This window comes from Lepisosteus platostomus, chromosome 1 (genome assembly GCF_059453375.1).
Source record: "Lepisosteus platostomus isolate fLepPlt1 chromosome 1, fLepPlt1.hap1, whole genome shotgun sequence".
Classification (NCBI taxonomy): Eukaryota; Metazoa; Chordata; class Actinopteri; order Semionotiformes; family Lepisosteidae; genus Lepisosteus; species Lepisosteus platostomus.
In genome coordinates, this window is record NC_142611.1 from 44,143,085 (window position 1) to 44,165,420 (window position 22,336).

Genomic DNA, 22,336 nt, shown 5'->3' on the forward strand with positions numbered 1-22,336 from the left:
TGCATTATGTTACATTAAAAAAAAAGAACACTTTTTCTTGTTTTATTACCCGTTTAAAGTTATGTTCGTAGTTGGCTATATGACAAGAACTTAATGTGCATACTGGACACGGCAAGCAAAGATTAAGTATCTGTAAAGACAAAGGGCTTTATACAAGCTAGTGGGAAAATCCGAATTCTGAAGCTTTGCCAATCTTAAAAGATGCAAAGCAAAATACAACACTTTGTATAAAATTGTTGCGATAAAAGCACTTAAAATAGTGTGGGTATCCAGTTTCAATGAAAAATCTTTAGTGGTGACTGAGAAGGTATTGTAGGAAATTTAAGTTTTATATTGAATAGAAAGAGGTTGTTTTGTGAGTTGATTTAGTTTGAGTTATTGTCAGGGATTTAGTCAATTCAGTTGTACAATTGGAATGTAATAGGAATGTCAGAAAAAGTGAATAGCTTGAATTATGTATTAATATTTATTTCAGCATTGTTTTTAACAAGTGGCTGCTTACACAGAAGAAAACTGTCTGAAACAAAAGCATTAATCTGTGGGTGTTTTCTTGTTCAGATACTGGAGAGGTGTATGTACATCCACACCTTATAGCTCTGTACCAGAGACTACAGTCCACCGAGGAGAAGAGTATAAAGCTGTCTCATGAGCTGAAGCAGGTGCTGGATCACCTCAAATTCCTTGTGCAAGAGCAGAAAAATGCTTCCAGTAGCAATCAAGGTGAGCATTTGTTTCATCTCCTGTTCCAAGGTTCTGATACTGCCAAACAAGTTCCAATTTTTTTATTTTCTGGTGTGTGGCCAGGAATAATTTAATAATAATGCTTTTTATGCTTGCGTATAGAATCCCACGCATATTTTAAGATTAAAATTTTAAACAAGAATATGTTGACATGAGTTTGTCATAGTTGTCCCTCAAACAGTGTGTAAGCACCATTCTAGAACCTTCAACCAAGCTTGGTTAGGTTGTTATAAACCCTACCACTGCACATGTTTATCATATTCAAACCACATTCATTGTGTTTGACGCAAATGATAACATTGGAAACAACCCATAGGATTGTTTCATACTCATATTTGATTTAAGTTATTGGTACGTGCTGTATTTGTAAACAAACTGGTCATGTTTACTTAACTTAATGATAAGAATACATGAATGATATCGTATGTGTAGTAGTTTGGAGCAAGGATCTCATCCAGTCAATGTCAATGTATTGGCTTCAACAGCATGGCTGGGTAGCTAACCTTATTTTTTCAGTGCAAGTTTTATTTAGGTCTTGCAGATTTCAAGTCTTATACCACAGAGAAATACAAATTGTAAGTGGAACCTAAATTGGAAAGACCTCAGGGCCTGCCTTTGCCTTACCTTTTCTCGTGATTCTGAAATTCAAATGTATTCCTGGTTTCTTAAAAAGAGGTGTGATTTAGTGTTCTTTCTGTTTTCATCATTGAGGTTTTTGTAAATTCCCCTGTCTTTAACTTTTTTCGTCCATTTCACAAGGATATAAAATTTATTTTCCTTGTGTTGCAGATGTGTTCAAGCAAAAACAACACAGCATCACATCCATGTCTTTCCAGTCAAATGCCTACATTTACCTACCTCACCTGAAGGACAATGAAAACAGCTTGTTGCCGAATGTCATGCTGGGGCACGGGAGGACAGGCGGTGAGAAGCATTTTTCAAGCAGCCCTTGTTTCTTTAAAATAACAAATATGCACCCACCTCCGAAAAGCAGTGGGAAAAGGTGTGGTTTCACACCTTCCATTTAAGATGTAGTATATTGTTTTTCTATCAGGCTGTGCAGAGGAAAGCAAAAATGGATGTCTTCACTGAATGTACGACCTACAAGCAAAAGTTAGGCCTGATTTTCTTTTGGCACTCAACATGAGAGATATTCCCTTGAGAGTAGCTTTTAAATTACTTTATTTTAAGACTTATCTTGTACTGGTCCAGTGCTTTTAAAGTTGTTTACATATTAAACGTGACTTGTAGCAAAGATCTTATCAGGAATATAGGTTGGGGAGCTGTGTTAGCATACAAGTTGCAAAGGAAAAAAGATAGAGGTTAATTGCTTGCTAAAAAGGAAAAAAGTACAATAGAAGTTTGAGCTCCCTATTATATAATGTAGAGTATGTGTTTCTTTCTTTTACTTTTCAACATGGGACTGATTCCTGTTTGTGTTTGTATCTTATGTTATGTCTTCCTGTTGATTCTTACCTGGCTCTGTGTTGTCTTTCCTGCCATTCGAGGCAAGAGGGGAAAAACACCAAGCACTGTATTGTCTGACATCATGGAAACACTTGCTCTTTGAGAATATTTTTATCTATAACAAAACCAGCAAGCCAAACTGATTAAGCTTCCTATTATCTCTGTTAAGCTAAACTGTTTTATTAATATTATTTTTTAAAATACTGGTGGAATTCAGTTTTTTAGTGGCTTTATTGTTACAGCAGATTTACGTTGCATTCTTTATCAAATGATTTTGATGAAAAAATCCCACTGTCAAAGCTAGGTTACCTGTAGACGTTTGAATTTATAGTTCCCCGGATTCTCTGATTTTCTTATGCAAATTCATAGGTAAATTGGCTCTTCGACCTATGTTTGGCGTGACCAACTCAAAACTTTGTGAATGTGCATTTTTTTTTTAAGGACAGATTTGAAGCAGAATTTCACATTGCAAGCTTGAATTGTTTTTGAGCTATTTCATTTCTGAGCAAAAAAAAAAGAGATTAAAGTGTGCGATTTTGTATCACAATCTTTCTCCAGTGGAAAAGAGTGTTTGACAAATACAATGTAGTATGGACAAATAAATGCAAATGGTCATGCCAAAACGAGGTTGGTTTTGCACAGAAGGACCACTAACAAGGCAAACTATGCTAAGCAATACAACCTGTATACCAATCTTACCAGATTTTAGCAGCCAAGCATGGCTGTACTTGGTCTGTTTGTGGATGGGAGATATAAGTAAAATGTCCGGGTGCTGCTGGAATTTATTACAGTGGTGAAACAACCTCAGTCCATTTTTATTCTCTTCTCTGTATTGGGATGTAAATCCATTTATCACTCCATGATTGATTAGTTCTGGTTTAAGTGCCACTTAATCAAATTGTTGTATAGTTAATATCGTTTTTTATTACATTGACCTTTAATATGGTTTAATACAAGAGCTCCCTAAAACATTATTTTTAGTGTATGAAAGTGATAAAGTCCTAGGCATACATTGCCTTACAGTGTGTGCATTATATTGCTTGCCCAAATTATTATAGGCAAGCTAGTAAAGAAAAGTGATAAGGGTAGAATGGAAGGTTGTGCAGCGGTTCTGGTAGAGATGATAGAATAAAAGACAATATTCTTAAATATTAAAAAATATTGAAGATATAAACTATTCTGTATGTACATATATTCAAATATTGTCTTAAACAGAGCAAATCACCAGAATCTTGTTCATGATATTTTCTTGCTAATCTTGTTTTCTATATAACAGCCTTTTGTATTATAGATCCTGTTTTGTTTCAGTTAATCTGAATGGAAAACCACAACACTGATAAAAGAAAAACTGCAGTATGTGTCTTTATGCACATTCAGTTTGTTCAATGTATTAAAACTAATGATTCTATGTAAAAAAACCAAGGTTGAATATAATGGTACTTAATAAACATCAAGGTTAAACTGAGTAATAAACAAGGGCAATAAAGGATAATCTGATTCCTGTCCAGTTCTTTGCTAGTGTGTTTTCCCAAAGTAGGCAAGTGCCACCAGCAATGGAGGAATTATTGTGAAATCTGTCTTTGCTGCAAGTACTCTTGAGGTGGTCATTTTAACCATTGTAATGACATAATCATTAGAATTGTTTCTACCTACGAGCGACACAGTTTTGAAAGGATGCACATTGCTTACGAGATGCATATAATCCACAATCAGCATGTGTGGTTAGCACTTACCATGTCAACCATTTTTTTTTGCATGCTGTGGTTGGTTTGAGTCTTGTGGGCCAACTAGCATTCTTCACATCACAAACAGTAGAGGTATTCATTTCAACCCCCCCACCCCAGGATATTTTTTAACAGTGTCTGTTTTCAAGAAAGACTGGTTTAACTGGGAGATCGATATCAAAACTGTTCACTCTGTTCATTGTAAACTTGAGTACAGCTGTGTTGAGAAAGTGTTACAAAAACGTCCAACAGCAGCACTTGTGTGAGGCAGCTTTTCTACCAGCTCTGAAAACCTCTCGATGAAAATGGTATAAATTCTAACAAACACAGTGCCTAGCTAGAGAAGGTCTATACACCCTTTCCAAACTAACCCATTTTGTGGCCTAACAGCCTGAAATCAAGACGCATTAAACCAGAATTTCTTTGTTTACATATTGTAATGTACAACCTCCAATGAAAAACAAATGCCCATAGACTATGAAAAGTATTTGCAATATATATATATATTCTGTATACATGTTTTAAAATAGTGCTGAATATGTTCTGCCTGTTTCAAAGTGCTTTTTTTCTATTTTCTGTGTTCCAGTCCCCCTTGTGCTGGGCATTCCTACTGTGAAGCGAGAGAAGCAGAGCTACCTCCTGAACACTCTGAGCTCACTTTTATCTGAGCTGTCTGTAGAAGAGAAGAGTGACTGTGTAATAATTGTCTTCATTGCTGAGGTCAGTTACCCTGGAAATTCAGTTCAACGCAGATTATTGATTATAATGGAAATAATGCTCTCTGCTCCAATGTCCTTATCAAATGTGTGCTCGCAGGAGTGCCAGTTGCGCATATTATCGCTTGAAAGGGAGGAGTTATCTTAGATGCTGGGAAAACTTTTCCACAAGTGCTTTATACTGTATTCTCAGATTGTTTTGAACCTTAAGAATTAACAGGAGCTTGATAGGTCAGGGCATTTGCAAATTATTTGAGTGATTTCTGACAGAATGTTTGGAAGAGTTTATCAATAGATTTTATAGAAAAGGGGATTAAACTTCTCAGAGGTTTACTCCATTTTGTGCGATTTATAATCGTAAGATCATAAGAAAGGTTACAAACGAGAGGAGGCCATTTAGCCCAACTAGACAAATGGTAGTTAGTAATTAATTGACCTGAGGATCTCATCCAGCCCTTTCTTGAAGTAATCAAGGTATGGGCTCCATCAACATACAATAGCTGAGTAAGTTGATCCCCACGATCTATACTCCCACAACCCAAATCATTTAAATGATTTTCTGAGTAATGCTTTTTGAAATTGTAATTATGTCGGGGCACTATATATGTACATTAATGTATACACTAAATGTTGCATTTAAAAAAAAATTAAACTGCAGTTAAATGAACTCAACTGAATGAAATGAAAAGAAGGAAAGGGAATAAACATGAACAAAGGATTTGAATTTCAAATGAAAAGAGACAAAGGAACTATAACTCAAAGATAATCAGTTATTGTTTATTCATTGCTTTGGGTAGTCAGAGACGGGATAAGCCTACTGGTCAGGATTTAGAGAACAATGGAAAACAAGAACACTCACTGATAGCACAGTTCCAGAGAGTCCTGTCCATACCAAAGTACACCTGTTCAGTGGGGAAATTAGTAATCTTCCATTATCTGTTACGCCAGTTGCATCTTACTTGCAATGTCTGTTGCAGTATGTCAGATTACGTCATATGAAAAAACATGGACAAACTCAAAGATAGTGGCAACTAGTCCACATCATCACTGAACAGTAGTAATACAGTATATAAGTGCTTGTCTCTGTGTTCTGATGGCCTGTTGAGCTCTAACTGAGGCTGAAGGCAAACGTACATTGGATGACTACTACTGGGAAAACCAGTTTTTGCATTCCCATGTCTGCTGATCACTGTTGATGGATTTGTTAAGGAACTGTAAACCATCAAACCTACCTATGATGAGTTAGTTCTTGCTTCTGCCTGACCTTGAGGCTATTTGGTGGAATTTGCGTCAACAAAAATCAACTGAAAACAACACATTGGGTTGGGTGTGTGATGTGCAGAACGCTTTATGGGCTCCGATTACAGGCTATACTTTGATACCCAAAGTTGTCAGAACCAAGAAAGCAAAGTGAGAGCATCAGACAGAGCTCACCATGACCGGATAAAACAATGTCACAACCAGATGTCTCCTCAGACAAAAGCTGCCCACTGCCAGAGAGTGTGTGGTTCTGAAGTGTAATAAGGGCTATGCAGATAAAACATTTTTATTTCTATCCCTCTGTGGGCCATCTGCATGTTTTTGCAAAGGCTTAATCACCTTTATCCCCTTTACAGACATGTAAAGCCGTTCCTTTGTCTCTTTTCATTTCGAAATTCCTTTTTTGACTTACAAGGCATTGCTCCCAGAGCACAGGATCAGGTTTTACACACACGTAAGAGAGGTCTCAAACTGATATGTAGGAGCTGTGTTTGAGACCTTTTGTACATATTCCTCCAGAGACAATAGAAAACAAACAGCCTATAGTCCTGTAGATCACTGGCTGTCATAGGTTCATCCAGCACAGCTTTACCCAAAGGACAGCAAATAATTGCCTTGGCAAGTTGGCAAAGGGTGTCAATGTTTCCACACCTTAGGCCTGTAGTATCCCCTTTCTATCACCTTGTTCCACATTCTGTCACTGTATCCTGTGTCATTTTTTTTAAATCTATTTTGTTGTGAAGTGGAAACCACTATTGTCATTTCTAGAAATCACAACCTTAGTGGTTTTTCAGTTTTTTTAACGACCTAAATACATTTGTCTGCAGCTGTGGGTTGCTCCCAGGAAGGCTCAAGACAATTTTTCAGAGTTGGGTTGTGTTTTTTCTTTATTCACTATATACTGTATGAGACGTCGGCACAGGTACCCTGGTCTTTTTTCACCTGTGAATTCACTATATTTATATACATGAATGAGAAAAATACATACACATAATTTAAAATGTAACGTTAAGTTTACACAGAAAAAAATAATGCAGATAAGCAACACTCCTTTAATTGAAACTGTGTGGAGTTTTTTGTTTTAAATTCTTCGTTATTTAATCAGTATCCCATAGATCGTATTAGTAGGCAATTTGTTTTCTACTGAATGACTAGTTGGGGCAGATCTCATGAGGAATTGCAAATAAAATGCGTTTAACATTAATAATACTTGTCTGCAAACAGACATTATTGTGGTGAGATAATTAATTTCAATGTTTCTGTACAAGGCTATTGTATATTATTTTGATAAGAATCAACCACTTGAAACATTAATATTTGTAATTTATTTGTTTTTATTATGCACACAGACCCTGGTACCAAAGTATGTTTCATGGTGGTATCTGGTTTCAGTTTTCCTACTAATTATAGTCTCTGGTGTGTGTGTAATAATTAGCCACACCCATGATTGTTAGGCACCCACTGAATTACATTAGAAAAGGATAAAATTAAGTAACCCCCTGTCTCATTAGTAGTGTTTATATCTGTATCTACACTCACAATTTAGCTGTAAATAAGTTATGACAGTTGAGGGCTCTGCTGCATCATAGTGATATCTTAGAAAGTAATATATTACACTGGTAGCAATTTCACTTTTATTAAAGAAGTAAAACACTGCAATATTGTTTCTTTAATAAACAACGTACTGAGATCAGAATAAAATATACAGTAAATCCAATATAAACAATGAGAAATTGATTACATTGAAGCATAAAGGATAATATTTACCTGCCATTATATAGGGACTTGAATACCTTTCTCTTTCATGAGTGAAATGTACTGTGTCCGTAACATTTTACACAGTGCATTTATTGTGCCTAATTCATGTCTCATGTCGTGTTGAATCGTGGTGCTAGATGTTAGATGCATTTCCAAGGAGAAACATGAGGATCACAGCTCTGGTTTCATTACTCCAGTGCTGATGGCGGATGTTGGGCCAGCTTCATAATGACAGCTGGATGCTGACATTAATACACAGTGTGGCGTCATGCAGAAGTGTGACAGTGCCTGTATGGAAACACTGTTTGGCTTAGTGCTGGTGCCGCTCTGGCTTTTGTTTGTCATTTTTATCATAAATTACAGCTGTAAATGGGAATTATTTTTAAAATTGAAAATGTGCTACAGCAAACTGTGTAGTAATAGGATAAGATAGCTCATGAGCAGATGGTTATGTGGAACATTATTTTACTAGATAAAAAATATAATCAAAATGATTGTGTCATCCAGTATCTTTCAGTTTATTTTGATAGTGCCATTTGGTTAAGGGGCACATTGTTCATGTTCTCATATTCTCATTTCACACTCCTAAGTGGTAACTTTAATATCTTACATTGGCATTTAGAAATTACAAAATGTAAATGGTTTGTTTTAAAACCCTTAAAATAGTATAAGATTAACGGAGATAGAATAATTAGGATAGATAATACTTATTCTTAATTTGCTTTCCCTACACCATTTAATTTTTGGTTTCTTTCAGGTTGATGAACAATATGTTAACAGTGTAGCAGAGAGTATAAAGAAAAAGTGAGTGATTTTTTTAAAGGTATCAATTAACAGCTACTTAACTGCCAGTAAAATGAAACTCCAGAATCACTGTTTTTATGCTATGATTTTAACAGCTTTGTGCACTGTGCTTTTAGGCTGAGAATTTAGGATTTCCTCTTTTATTCCTAATACCGAGTTTAACATTACAAACATTCAAAGATGTGGAGAGACAAAACATCCTTGTAAAGGGTTATATGAAATGCTTTCACATGCAGGACAAAAAACTTAAGAGGAGGTGTTTTAACAGTAACAGAATTAATTCTTTATTGTGTTATCTGGAATAATTAAAAATATTGCATACCTGTAAATTGCTTATTAGCTGTCAACTTTTGTCTTATATCGTAGCTGTAAATTCTCATACTGTACACTCCTTCAGAAACAGTGGTATATCTGCAGCCCAACCTCCAAGGTGTGGTCTTTAGAATCTCAGAGTTTTCTCATTTTCTATCCATCTGAGCTGTCCATCAACTAATGGTGCCTTTCAATGCATCACTAGTTTGCTTAATTCAGCCTTTTCAATTCGCAGTCCCTAACAGAAAGTTGCAGATTTCAAGTTAAAAATGCAACTCTTACTGTTTAAAAGTTGACGGCAATGAAAAAGGCTGGCATACACATGATCACTTCAAATAAGAAGTAAATTAATTAACGGACAACATGACAAGAGCAAAAACTAGAAGATGCAGAGATTATAGTGATTGGTGGGAAGGTGTGGTTTACAGCATATTCTAGAAATGTCTGTAGTAAAGTTTTCTCACAGTTATCCTAACTGTTGTTGATGCAGTTTTCCCAATGACGTGGAATCTGGTCTTCTGGAGGTTGTTTCCCCTTCTCCTTATTTTTACCCAAATTTCACTAACCTGAAAGAAACATTTGGGGACACAAAAGAACGTGTTAAGTGAGTATTACAACGGCATTGAGGAGATCCTGTTTTCACTTTCATTCATGTTAATTTACCTGTTTTTTGACTGACTTTCCAGAGCAGTATTTCAATGAGTTAAATTAATTTAGGGACAGCAGGTCTCTAGCGTATTTGCACAGGGCGTTCAATTGGTCTTATCTTGAACTTTGAATAGCAAACTGAAAATGTAGGCTTCCCAAGAAATTAAACAAGTTTAATTGATAGTGATAAGAATTAGAATGCTGTGCAAACCTTGTTAAGAGGAAATGTGTGCTTGGAATAAAGTACTGCACTGTACATTCCACTGTTACTAAGTGCTTTCCTTTGCTGGTCAAATTACAGTAACATAATGAAATGGTTTCTAGGATAAAATCCTGTAGTTTATTAAGAAATCTACTTAAGAGGCATCTTTTCTCAACAAGCATTACTCTGTATTTCATATAGTTATTCTCAAAGGGTGAATACTCCTTTCTATGACTCTTACCACAAAATAAATTAATATTACAATTTCTTTAGTTAAAATATCTGCATCTCCTGACTGGAATATTCACTTGTTCAAAGTTTTCAATGTGAATCAGTTCCAGAAAGTTCCCTATATGGAGAGCAAGTTGGGATATGCAAAAAGGCAAATTCCCAATACAAGTAATTGTATATGGCCAATAAAGTGATCTTATCTCTTATCTGTTCTTCCATCTTAGGTGGCGAACAAAACAAAATCTGGATTACAGTTTCCTGATGCTCTATGCGCAGGACAAAGGATCTTTATATATACAGGTAAGGACAAGACTTGTAGGGACATGACTAAATACAAACTATCACCATTATGATGTGATGATCTTGTGTTCAGGGGGAACCCCACTGTAGGAAGTATTCAAATAAGAAACGCATTTAATTTCCTGGCATTATACTCATTTTATCATGTGGATAAACCACATGTAAATCTGTCTTCTCCCTTTCAATCACATCTTTTGTGAGATGCTGAAAGGAGGCTCACGGACAATGATGCCTGTCTTGTTCACGGTGCTTGAGCATTATACAGTCTACTGAGACAAACTGGAAGAGGCTTATAGCAGTCTGGAAAGGAGATAACAGTCTGCAATGGAACTTTAAAAGGGAGCAATCCAATCCACTGCAAAGGACCTCAGTTTATTGCCCGCTTCCATTATCATTTACCAATAGTCCGTGCTAATTACGTGACTGATTACGTGGCTAAAAGCATCCTCAGAGAGGCTCGGTTACCACATCTGCGGGTACAGCAGCCTTCATTACAAAACCTGAGGGACCAGGGGAGAAGCTCAGAATATGACAGCAGCTTTTAGTCTTCTCATTCAAAATTCATGTTGAAGACTGAGGGCTCTCTGAAAACCATATCTGTTTCACCCATTGTATCAGTGTTAAATTCAAACAGCTAACAAATTAGTCCAGATTGTAAGCGGTCTTAATATCTTTGTAGTCTATTTTACCAGTGACAGTGTTATTTTTGGTGATACTCCTAAACTTTTTTCAAATTAATTGCACAAATAGCTGTGAGCATTTGAAATAAGACAATAAAGGACACATTAGGGGTATGCCACAATTATCAGTTAAGGAGCAATTCAAGTACATTACCGGAATTGAGTTTAGTATTTGGTTTACAAATTGGTTGTATAGTATATTAATGATGTGAAATAAAGATGATTGCATGGGGTTTTCTTAAAACTGCAGTAACATGTTGAGCAGCAAGCATTAGGAAAGTCTTTTTACTTCTGTTTTTCAGTTAGAAGATGATATAGTCGCAAAACCAGGCTATTCAGAAATCATGAAGACATTTGCTAATCAACAAAGAAACAATGAGTGGTTGATTTTAGAATTTTCACAACTTGGGTTTATTGGTAAGTATTCTGTTCCTTTAGTCAGACACACATTATTATCCACTGTATTCTTAAAAGATCATATCCAACCAAAATCAGTTAATTTGATAAACAACCTACAATGCATCAAACCGGATGAATAGTAATGAAATAATAACAAACCTGAAAATTGCACCATACTTCTAGAATATTGGTGAATAAAATGTTATCATGCTATGTACTGTAAAAGTTTAGTTCTGCCCGGATAGTGCATGACTGCTCAGTATTAAACCATGACACTGACTTCTGTTCTGGTCAACATTATCCCACGAGCATGACACATACACCCAAAAAGCAGAAATTCTGGAAAAAGGTCACCTTTACTGGTGGAACAAAGTTTGAGCCCATGTGAAAGCAGACTGTGTGATCAGTCTGATTTGGTTGCTGTGTCACGCAGATTCTGACGAGAGCAGGAATACGCAATAAAAGTTTTGGAAACGTTGACTAATTCCCAGCCATGCGGGCTTCAGTACTTATTAAAAAGGTTGGCAGGCTGATGTCCAGAGATGCTATCAGGACTGTTTTTGAGACTGCTTGTTTTGACTCCCTCTATGTCACTGGAAATGAAAAGCGGAACACATTTGCAAAACTATTTGATACGGACAAGTATTTCCATCTGGGCTAGAAGTTCACATTTTATTTTAGTGCAACTCATTTACAAAGGAATATTAAAGTCTTCTCTTTTCTTGTAGGTAAAATGTTCAGAACATCAGACCTTCCTCTAATAGTGGAATTTATTTTGATGTTTCACAAAGACAAACCTATTGATTGGTTGCTGGATCACATCTTGTGGGTAAAGGCCTGTAATCCAGAAAAGGATGCAGTAAGTACACCATCCTTTCTTCACAGAACCCAGCCTGAAATCGGTAGTACTTTGTGGGACAAATAAAAAAACAGTGAAATTGAGATGAGTCTAATATGAAATAAGGGTAACAACTTACTTCCTTGTATTTCATCCGTTTCCTCTAGACTTGGAGAAAGAAATTGTAACAATAATAATGTTTTTTCCATCCTAATCACAGCACACTATAACCCTCAGTATTATAATATCAACAATATTAGTGGAACCCTCAGTTCCACTGATATTGCAAAAAACAGCAACCCATACAAATTCAGTGAACCCATACAAGATGAATTCAAGGGACAGGTTTTCTTATGGAATGTTCAGTTAATCACCTGAGGCTGATGAGCTCAACTAATTCTACAAGCCTCTTATCTTTTGTTAGAGAAATCTGCCCCCCAAAAAAGACAGGTTTTCTTATTAAATGTTCAGTAAATCACCTGAGGCTCATGAGCTCAACTAGTTCTACCAGCCTCTCATCTTTTGTTGGAGAAATCTGCCAAAAATGTTACATATTGTGGCAAGGTGGCACCATAAAGAGGTCTGCAGCTCTGCTTAAAACCACATGAGTGCATCTTTTACATTGATTTCCATATGAAAAGTCTGTTAGGGAAATACAGGTAACTGCCTATATAAAGGAAACACCTGAGTAAATGAAGGGTGCAAAGTAGTTTGAAAATGGGTGCTTCCATACAGGTGTGGTTCCTGAGTTAATTAAGCGATCTATAACCCATCAATAAAAATGCATGGCAGAGCCACATTATTTTGGTTACCATGCCTATAAGAAAAGATCTCAGTCACTTTGAAAGAGGAGTGATTGTTGGGGCATGTTTGGCAGGAGCTTCAGTGATGAAGACTACTATGCTTGCTAATGTTTCATGTGGAACAGTCACTAAGGTGATGTTGGCATGGATGTCTGAAAGGAAAGACATTTGCCCCTAGACATTAACTGGGGGCAACTGTGGACGAAAGCTCATACTCTTTGACTGTGAAGTCTGCATTGGTTGGAGAATCAAGGCAAAACAGAACAGAAGAGCAGCTCTGAATCAGTTGATTGCAAATGTCCGTCTAAGACATGGGCAGGCAATTTCATGAAGTGCAGTTCATTGAGTACTTCACAGAGAGGGATACTATGGTCAGATTGCAGTGCGTAAACCCCTTATTACACCTAAAAATGCAGTTTTGCGAGTACAAAGAGGTACAAAGAACACAAGCAGTGGTCTACTGAGTGCTGGGAAAAGTCCTTGTTAGATAAGTCATCCTGCACCCTGTTCTCAGTAAGTGGATGAGTACATGTGAGAGTATATGTTGGTGTGTACTGTGGCAGTTTGCTGTACCTCATATGGAAATTCTGATTTCATTCAGGCCTTCCTCCTTCCACTTTGAGTAATTAGGAGGTTCCCAGAGAGGGAGGCCTCAATTTGCACCCATACTCAGAAGAAGCAGGAATGAAGCCTCAGACCAACTGCTTCCATGTCAGTGGTGCCAGGACAGCAGAGTCAGAATAGGGCTCTGTCAGGTTAGGACTTTGCTGTTTGGAGGAAAAGAAACTGAGAGAACCAGTAAAAGCTCTAACTTAGGCATTCTAGTTAGTCAGAGAAACCTCCACCAGGCAGAGATTGCAGTTTTGCCAGCAAGTGGAGGGGTTTGCTTGAGAAAATGAGAAGAAAACAGTGGAAGTAGCAGGTGGGCGTGAAACTGCCACTGTGCAGGTGAACCCATACTGGTGATGCTGGTGATGCCTCACCAGGCAGGAAAGCGGAGAATGCTTCGTCCAACTAAACATTTTTCTGTGAGGACAACGAACAGGATTCCTTAAGGGGGGTGTATTGGAACAAGAGCAGTAATGGCAGAGGGAATTGGTATTGAGGTCATTGGAGAGCAGGGGTTGCTGAAGAATATGACATTTCTGTCAATGTACAGCTATCAGCGGCGAGCTCTAAATGTGAAGCTGACTGAGTAGGAGGCAGGCAAAAAGTTGGATACATGAGACTTACTGTGATGGAGACTGCAAATACAGTCTGGCCTGTAGCATTAATAGCTCACATACAAGATGCAAGGTTCCTGCAAGGAGATCCATAATCCTGGACAGCCTTAGAGGTCCAGTCCCACACTAGGACATCAGCAATGCACAGAGTGTGGCAGGAGGTTGGCTAGCTGGTTCTGGCAGAGAAGTGACTCAAAGCCAATAGTAGGCTATGGTCTCCCACAATAACAGGACCCCAGGACCATGGATGAAATGCACTTCTACAGATAATCTAAAATGCTGTAGTCGGGTTTCCATGAGTTGCAGGCTGTAAGTGAAGATGGGAAAAGGAAGGGGTGAGAAGTAAGACCTTGCTAGTATTTAAAACTAAACCACATGTGACTCTGGGGCTGTTTTCCACAACTGGTGCATGACAGACTTGAGTTGTGAAGTTTAGGGTTGATGGACTGTCAGAAGTTGGGCCTGATAACATGGGGTACTTCACAAACAACCACTAAAAGGAAAATGTCATAGCTGTGGGAATGAAAGTTATACATGTTCATTTCTCAACTGGTGTGCCTTCAGATATTAATGGGTGCACTGTAATAAATTACATCTTATTATTATTATTATTATTATTATTATTATTATTATTATTATTATTATTGCTAATTAGTGTAGTGGGGCTGCTGGAAAAATGGCTGCTGTGCACCACACAGGGAGGTGGTGTACTTCACTGGTGAAGTGGATCCTCTGCTATGTGTAAAGGGTTTTGGAATCCTCTTAGATGAAGAGTACTATATAAAATGTAATTAATAAATGTGAACCACTGAACAGTTAATACATTATTTTTTCCCCCAACAGCTACACTGCAATAGGCAGAAAGATAGCTTGAGAATTCGGTACAAACCGTCATTGTTTCAGCATGTTGGACTTCATTCTTCACTACGTGGAAAAATTCAGAACTTGAAGGTGAGTTAAAGAATAAATTAATGTTTTAGCTTTTAGTTTTAAAATATATGTATCATTCACATTCATTTTCAGCCATATTTCCTTGAAGAAGCATCTATCTTATTGTTTCAGTATGAAATATCCATTATTTTGAATGACTACCAATTTTACTTTTTTTAAAATCTCCTATAAAATGAACTTTTTTTTTTCAGAAAAATATAATAGGATTAGAGATTTGCTACAGTGTATCCTAACAAATTTCCAATTGATTTCCCTAAATCCTCTTGGCTAGCAACCAGCAAAGTCTCCACAGGATAAGCACTTCAGATAATGCAATATTAATTGTGTGCAGGGAAAAGGGCGTTATTTACAGGCAGTTCTTCTTCCACTGTTTTTTCCCCTTTAATTAGTCTTATTAATTGTATTGCGCTGTTGATGCATTACAAGCTCTTTTCATGCTTTGCACAATTTCAACATGAAAAACCTGATGTCTTTTTTTCATTAATTCATGTGAGTCAACCAACTGGAATGTGGGGAAGAACATGACTGTGGGAAAGTTAAATAAAACTCCTGAGCTAATCGTACATGAATAAGTCATAGCTTTATTTTCTTAACATTACCACTTTTTTTGGCATGTTCTTCTGTTTTCATCTCAGGTGGAAAAATGTGATTACACATGGTATCTCTAGGGTGGCACGGTAGCACAGTGGTTAGCATTGCTGCATCTCAATACTGGGGCCCTGGGTTCAATTATGGACCTGGAATACTATCTGCGTGGAGTTTGTATATTCCTTGTGTTCACCTTGGTTTTCGTCAGGTGCTCCAGTTTCCTCACACAGTCAAAAGACATGCTGGTAGGTTAATAGGCTTCTAGATAAAATTGGCCCTGGCTTGAGTGTGTGCGCCCTGTGATGGACTGAAGTTCTGTCCAGGGTATATCCTGCCTGGAGCCCATTACATGCTGGGATAGGCTCTGGCTCCCCCATGACCCCGAATTAGAAGAAGCAGTTAGAAAATGGATGGTCGATACCTCTAGTGCATGAAGGACAATGTTATAAAAGCAACTGCAATACATTTTCACACTTGATAATGTAATGGAGTTCCTTGTTTCCATTTTTAAAGAAATATTAGACTGCCATTATACCTCTTTCTTATGACAGCCCATTGCTCAATTTTAAGGTATCTCACTGATGTGGAGTAAACTTCCAACTCAGCCATGAGCAACATGGTTTTGATAAATTGAAATTCCTTGTTCAAGGGATGTATTGACCCACTCTCATGGTCCCCAGGAGACTAAAATATATAATTAAGGAAACACTTTGATCAGGAGGCAAACACATCTGTCATTATGATTGAATAAAATAGCATCAATGCCCAAAACATGCATTTCGCTACTTGCCACTCAGTGTGGTTGGTAATCTCTGAAAACACTTCAGAGGACATCGTGCATTTGCTTTAACTCAGAAACACTAATTGTGGAGAAGCCAACAGACAGGAACCGTAATAAATTATGAAACGCATAACACTTATTTTTTTGCAAGTAAATATTACTCTGTGTTTCTGAGATTCAAATGGAGTCTTTATAGTCCTCTAGTGTCCTATTATAGTAGCATTAAATGTCAGAGCAGCCAAGATTTTGAAGTAAACACATTTTGTGAAATGGGACCATTTGTGTATAACATTAAAAATTAACAGGCTTTTATACTTGTGATAAACAAGAGGGTATATAAAAATGTGGGTATTTTTTTCCTTGTCCTTTTAGTGGGGCATAAATAGAACTGGATAAAATGCATGGTGGAAAAAGGACACTAAGGACAAAGCAGAAGTATTTGTAAAAATTATGAGTGTGTCACATTTATTTTTCATGAAGTTGGCACGTCTCCAGTGTCAACACTATACTTAATCCATTTTGCTGCCATCTTGAATCATTTTCTGTTTGGTAGAATATCTGCATACATCTACATCTTCAGTCTGCTTAGAATGCAGCCTGTATAAGTCTGATTTTTGAATACTAAAAATATGTAAGTGAACAAGCTTTTATTGATGATTCAGATACTTTAATGGTTCTTAATACAAAGCTTACTGATATCTGACTACTGAATCAAAGGATTCTCAAAGTCAGGTAGTCTGTGCTATCTTGAAGAGAAACTGAACAGTCATGGGACGAAACACTGACGCAGTACTTAGATTAGCTGCCTCACAGCTCTGGGGCCCTGGGTTCCATTTCAGACATGAGGTACAATCTGCATAGAGTTTGTATGTTCTCCCCATATTCGTGTGGATGCTCTGGTTTCCCCCCACAGTCCAAAGGCATACGCGTAGTATAATTGGCTTTTGGGGAAATTAGCTCTAGGTACAAGAACAGCATGTGCTTGTCTGTGGATATACTGTATGTCTGCATCTGTCTGCCCTGCAGTGGACCTGCCTTCTGTCCAGGTTGTATCCTGGCTTGCGTCCATTGCTTGTCAGAACAGGCTTTGGGTCCTCGGAAAACACCTGAATTGGATGGATGGATTTCTAGTTTACCATGATTAGAACTCTGTCCTTCATGTCATATTCACAATACATAACTATAGCAATACAATAGCAATTGTTTTTAGGAAGTGTAAAACGTAGGTTCTCTAAATCTGTTTTTTTGTGCTGCAGGACATTCTGGGTGTTACACCACCATTGTTCGGTGTTCCTTCACAGAACTAATGATTTGTTTTAATGGAACAAAATGCTATAAAATTATCGGTTCTTATGAAATGTGTGCTTTGTCACTGCTCTAATAATTGTATTAAAAACAAAAGTTACTACAGCAGCTTACTCCAGAACTGGGGTTTCCTGCATGAAACTTTTATTTTTTTTGCTCGATTCTTCGGTGTTTGCACATATCCCAAAGTGAACAATTTCAAAATTGTAATATTGGTAAAAATGTTAGAACAAATCAGTGTACAGCCTGCATGAATAAAAGTTACGTTTGGGTAGTCTCTTTAATATTATGTTGTCACCATGAGAGTAGCTTCACTACCCTTTGAAGTATCTTATATTCAGCTCTTGGAGACTTTGCTAGTTTTATTGTCATTGCAGTTCATGTTTTCAATTTTTCCCCTTGTCTTCCAAAACTACAGGATAAGGATTTTGGAAAGCATACCTTGTTCATTGGACACCCCAACCCACCAGCAAACATTAACACCAGTTTGTCAGCCTATCAGAGCCACACTCTAGTCAGAGCGTACCAAGGAGTGGACTTCTTCTGGGGTCTGACGCCTGTTTCCGGTGACTACATCAAAATCGAGTTCCATCAGCCTTTAACATTGAAGGGGTAAGACCAGCGGCTAAACTAATTTTAGCAACAGCCTCTAACCAGTTACCTTTTAATTTTGCCGCTGTTTGAACCAGCAGTAAGTACCAAAACAGTTATTTTCTGGTATAAGAGGAATGGCATGTTTGTCAGCTGAATGAGATTTTGAGATTGATTTAACTAAGAGCAGTCAAATAAGCATGAGAGGCTGTTATTCGTTGTTCTTACGTAAAGTAACTTCTTCCATAGCGTAAATAGCAGACACCCTATTTTTTAAAATAATTTAACACATTCTTGAGAACACCTATGAATAACTTGCAAAAACATCCGTCACAACTACTGTCATATCTCTGATACATTAAAATAATAATAAGCTTTATTTTATATAGCACTTTTAAACATGGCTTCTGAAAGAGACTTTTTTTACAGTTAAAAAAGTCCAAAATGAGAGGAGAGAGCAGAATTACACAATTACACAATAACAGTATGGGTTTGGTATACAGTAGGAAAGCAAAGGGCAGGTATAGAACCTTTTATATAGCACCTTTAAAGGTGGCTTCTCAAAGCGCTTTACAGGATGCCAATAACAATAAATAAGAAGAATACACAAGATAAGACACAATTACAATTACAACAATAACAATAGAGGAGACCGTGGAAGGTGGTACTAAGAAGAGCAGAGGGGTGAAGAATGGAACCAGTTAAGTAAAGGCTTTTCTGAAGAAGAAGGTTTTAAGTCTGGATTTGAAGGAGTTTAGAGAAGGTGACTCTCTGATATCCTTGGACAAAGAATTCCAGAGCTTGGGGGCATAACAGGAGAAGGCCCTGTCACCCATACAATGTAGACGGGCTTGGGGGACAGTAAGGAGGGCAGAATTTGAAGAGCGGAGGTTGCGAGGTGGGGAGTAGGGCGATAATAGTTCAGACAGGAACATTTTGTTCTTCTCCTTGCGCGTGACTTTTTTACTGCAGGAATTTGAACCAGATATCAATGTCATCAATGACCCTTGTATTGCAGTGTCCAGGGATGATTCCCTTTACTACTTTGGTTTTTTTTTAGTTGTATTATTTCAGTTTTAAAAGTTGTAATTATATTTACAAGCAATTGCTGGACGTTTTTGTGAAAAACTATGAAAATCTACCCGCTGCACTACAGCAGAATTTGACACTGATTATTGCAGTCATTATGAATATAATTTATTCTGCAAACTTTATTGCAAGTACAATTTCCATGTAATTTATAACTTTTGGAGTGTTTTTTCCCCAAGAATCTGTTAGAGATATGAAGCTTTCATTATAAAACAAAGAGAAATGATAATCAATTGAAAACTACAGCTTTTGAATTTTTAGAGTTTTACTGTGGACATATATTATCTGTTATTACAAAGTTAAATGTGCATACATCTGAGAACAGAGTTGTTCTGTTCTATCCTCAGAGGCTTCTTGGGCCTATTTAGAGAGTACAATGTATATTTGATATGCAGTTATATACCCCTGTATAATCTTGGGTGGTTCATAACTTTGCTATTATTAAATATCAAATAGACATATTTATTCTATGTCATGCTTTTACTTGACATTGTTGCTCAGTACACACTAGACTTTGACAGTAGACCTCGGTCAGTTCTTACCTCACTCTGCTTCTGGTGTTTATATAGTACAAAGGACACGCATGTGGAAGCTAATGTAAAATTAATTTGTAACACCCGAAGAAGGCTCCACAGCCAAAATGTTGTCTTTTCTTTCTTTGTTCTTTTTTCAGCATGGAATAAACCTATTACTTGTTCCTTAATTTGTAACTGTTAAACCATGACAGGTGAAGTTGAAATATTTAACTTCACAAGAATGTGGTTTGCCTTTTCTATGTATCTATCCTCCACAATGCTTTTCTGTCTTTAAGAAACAAGTGGTCCAGCACAAGTGTTTGAAGCCCCGAGTTCGACACATCAGTGTTAAATCTGTTGTGTTGATATTTTAGCATTTAGGAGTTAAACTGTCTCATATTGCAAGTGTTCACGGAGCCTTTGTGTGAAACGGTGTCTTTTATAAGGTAGCTTCCCTTTTTTCCCTCTGGTTCATATTTCACTGCTTGTACTGAAGATGTGTATTGGATTGACTTTTCAATGCCTTTTGAAAATTTTGAGTAGATGCATCAGGTCCCTTCATAGTCTTCTCCATTGAAGGCTTGAAAGGTACTCTTCTTTTATCCTGTCAGTGCAATATTCTTTTAAACCTGGAAATGTATTTTGTCATTCTTCTCTTGACTGATTCCAGAGCAACAATTTTTTGTGCAGACTAAATTGCGTGGCAATCTGCAAGTTAAGTCTTACTTGTACACATTTAACTTCAAGTTAATTGATTTAAATAATAATTTGATATACTCATTTCCTGTTAACATTTTGTTTGCTTCCACATTGTCCAGAAATATGTAAGTGATGTGTCAACAAGAATTTTTATCTTTTCAGAGACCCTGAAGCTCATTGTTTCATATTTCATATGTATAGTTTGTTTGTGCTGGTTTTGCAGATAACATTCTTCATATGTGTACATCAATCATCACCTGGGTTTGGCCAGTCTTTTCTTCTACAATGTTTGTGCTACAGATAATTTTGTTTCCTGCTAACTTAGATTTTTCTCTGAGAATCAAGCTGCTTGATACAAATCAAGAAGAGCAACTGTTCTACTGTAATTCAAATACTCCAGTTATTAAGTCACACTTATTTGGACATTCACACCTTATCTTATCTCCGAAGAGCTGTAAGAATTTTGTAGTCATTGGGTTTTACCCTTGTCCTGAGCAATGTCTAAGAGTTTTGTTAACAGCCTTTGAATAACGTATCTTGTTTCCTTAAGTACAGTTGTGTGCAAAAGTGTAGGCTCAATTCCAAGGTTGAATACTCTAAACCCTTATAATCTCTCAGATTGAGATTGTTGTTCTGCCTACTTTCAAGTACCCTGGGGTCCTCTAAGCAGCTGTCTGAGGACTTGAGATAAAGATAATTCACTCTTACAAAGCAGGGGAAGGGTGAAAAGGTCTCTAAATGCTTCCAGCTTGTGATTTCCACAGTCAGAACCATTAAAATAGAAGCTAAGGGGAACTGTTAAAGTCAAGTCAAGATCTGGAAGACCCAGAAATATATCAGATAGAACTGCTCCAAAACTCATCAGATCTGTGAAGCAGAACCTCCAGGTCACTGCAAAAGATCTGTAGGAAAGTCTATTTGACATTAGATTCATTTTCCAGAGGTCCAAAGTACAGCACTGCTAACACAAAAATGATCTGCATGGGAGAGTTGTCAGAAGGAAATCTTCCTACTACTTCATCACAACAGTCAATGTCTAAAGTATGCAAAACAAAACCTCGATGAGCCAGAAACATTTTGGAACAATGTGCTGTGGACTGATGAAACAAAAATATAATATTTTGGCTACAACCACAGAAGATCCATTTGGAGAAAAGTGGGTGAAGCATTTGAAGAAAAGAACACCTTGCTAACCCTTAAGCATGGGCGTGGGTCTGTTATGCTTTGGAGTTGTGTGGCAACCAGTAGTGCCGGAAATATTGTACAGGTGGAAGGAAGAATGGATTCAACTAAATATCAACAAATTGTAGGAGCTAATGTCCCAGAGTGAGTGGAGAAATTGAAGCTGAAAAGTGGTTGGATATTATAGCAAGACAAAGATCCAAAAGATACCTCAAAATCAACCATGAAGGCCATGAAGCACTTACAGGAATTAAAGATTAAGGTTTTAGAATTTCCCTTCACACTCCTCAGCCTTGGATATTATTGAAATTCTGTTATGAGGTCTGAAATATGCAGTGCATGCAACTGTACAAATATTCCTGAGTTAGAAGCGTTCTGCAAGGAAGAATAAAAAGCAAGACTAGAAAGACTCTTAGCTGGCTGCAGGAAACTTTTGCTGTGATACAGTATCTGCAAATGGAGTTATTACCAAGTACTGACTGACAGGATGCCCAGACTTTTATACAAGCCACATTCATTTTTTTTTATT

The 22,336-nt window shown here is 37.1% G+C and overlaps 1 protein-coding gene across 3 annotated transcripts in view; it reads left to right on the forward strand.

Annotated features, from left to right (window-relative positions):
* LOC148677994 (alpha-1,3-mannosyl-glycoprotein 4-beta-N-acetylglucosaminyltransferase B-like) overlaps nucleotides 1-22,336 on the forward strand; it is a 37,899-nt gene that overhangs the window by 7,790 nt on the left and 7,773 nt on the right. For all 3 annotated transcript variants that reach the window (XM_088629719.1, XM_088629701.1, XM_088629709.1), the window contains 10 exons: nucleotides 559-720; nucleotides 1,531-1,665; nucleotides 4,519-4,652; nucleotides 8,424-8,470; nucleotides 9,273-9,386; nucleotides 10,088-10,163; nucleotides 11,146-11,260; nucleotides 11,971-12,101; nucleotides 14,950-15,057; nucleotides 18,150-18,343. In XM_088629719.1, coding sequence (XP_088485845.1) covers nucleotides 1,566-1,665; nucleotides 4,519-4,652; nucleotides 8,424-8,470; nucleotides 9,273-9,386; nucleotides 10,088-10,163; nucleotides 11,146-11,260; nucleotides 11,971-12,101; nucleotides 14,950-15,057; nucleotides 18,150-18,343 — 1,019 coding nt within the window. In that variant the 5' untranslated portion in view covers nucleotides 559-720; nucleotides 1,531-1,565. The remainder of the gene's footprint in view (nucleotides 1-558; nucleotides 721-1,530; nucleotides 1,666-4,518; nucleotides 4,653-8,423; nucleotides 8,471-9,272; nucleotides 9,387-10,087; nucleotides 10,164-11,145; nucleotides 11,261-11,970; nucleotides 12,102-14,949; nucleotides 15,058-18,149; nucleotides 18,344-22,336) is intronic.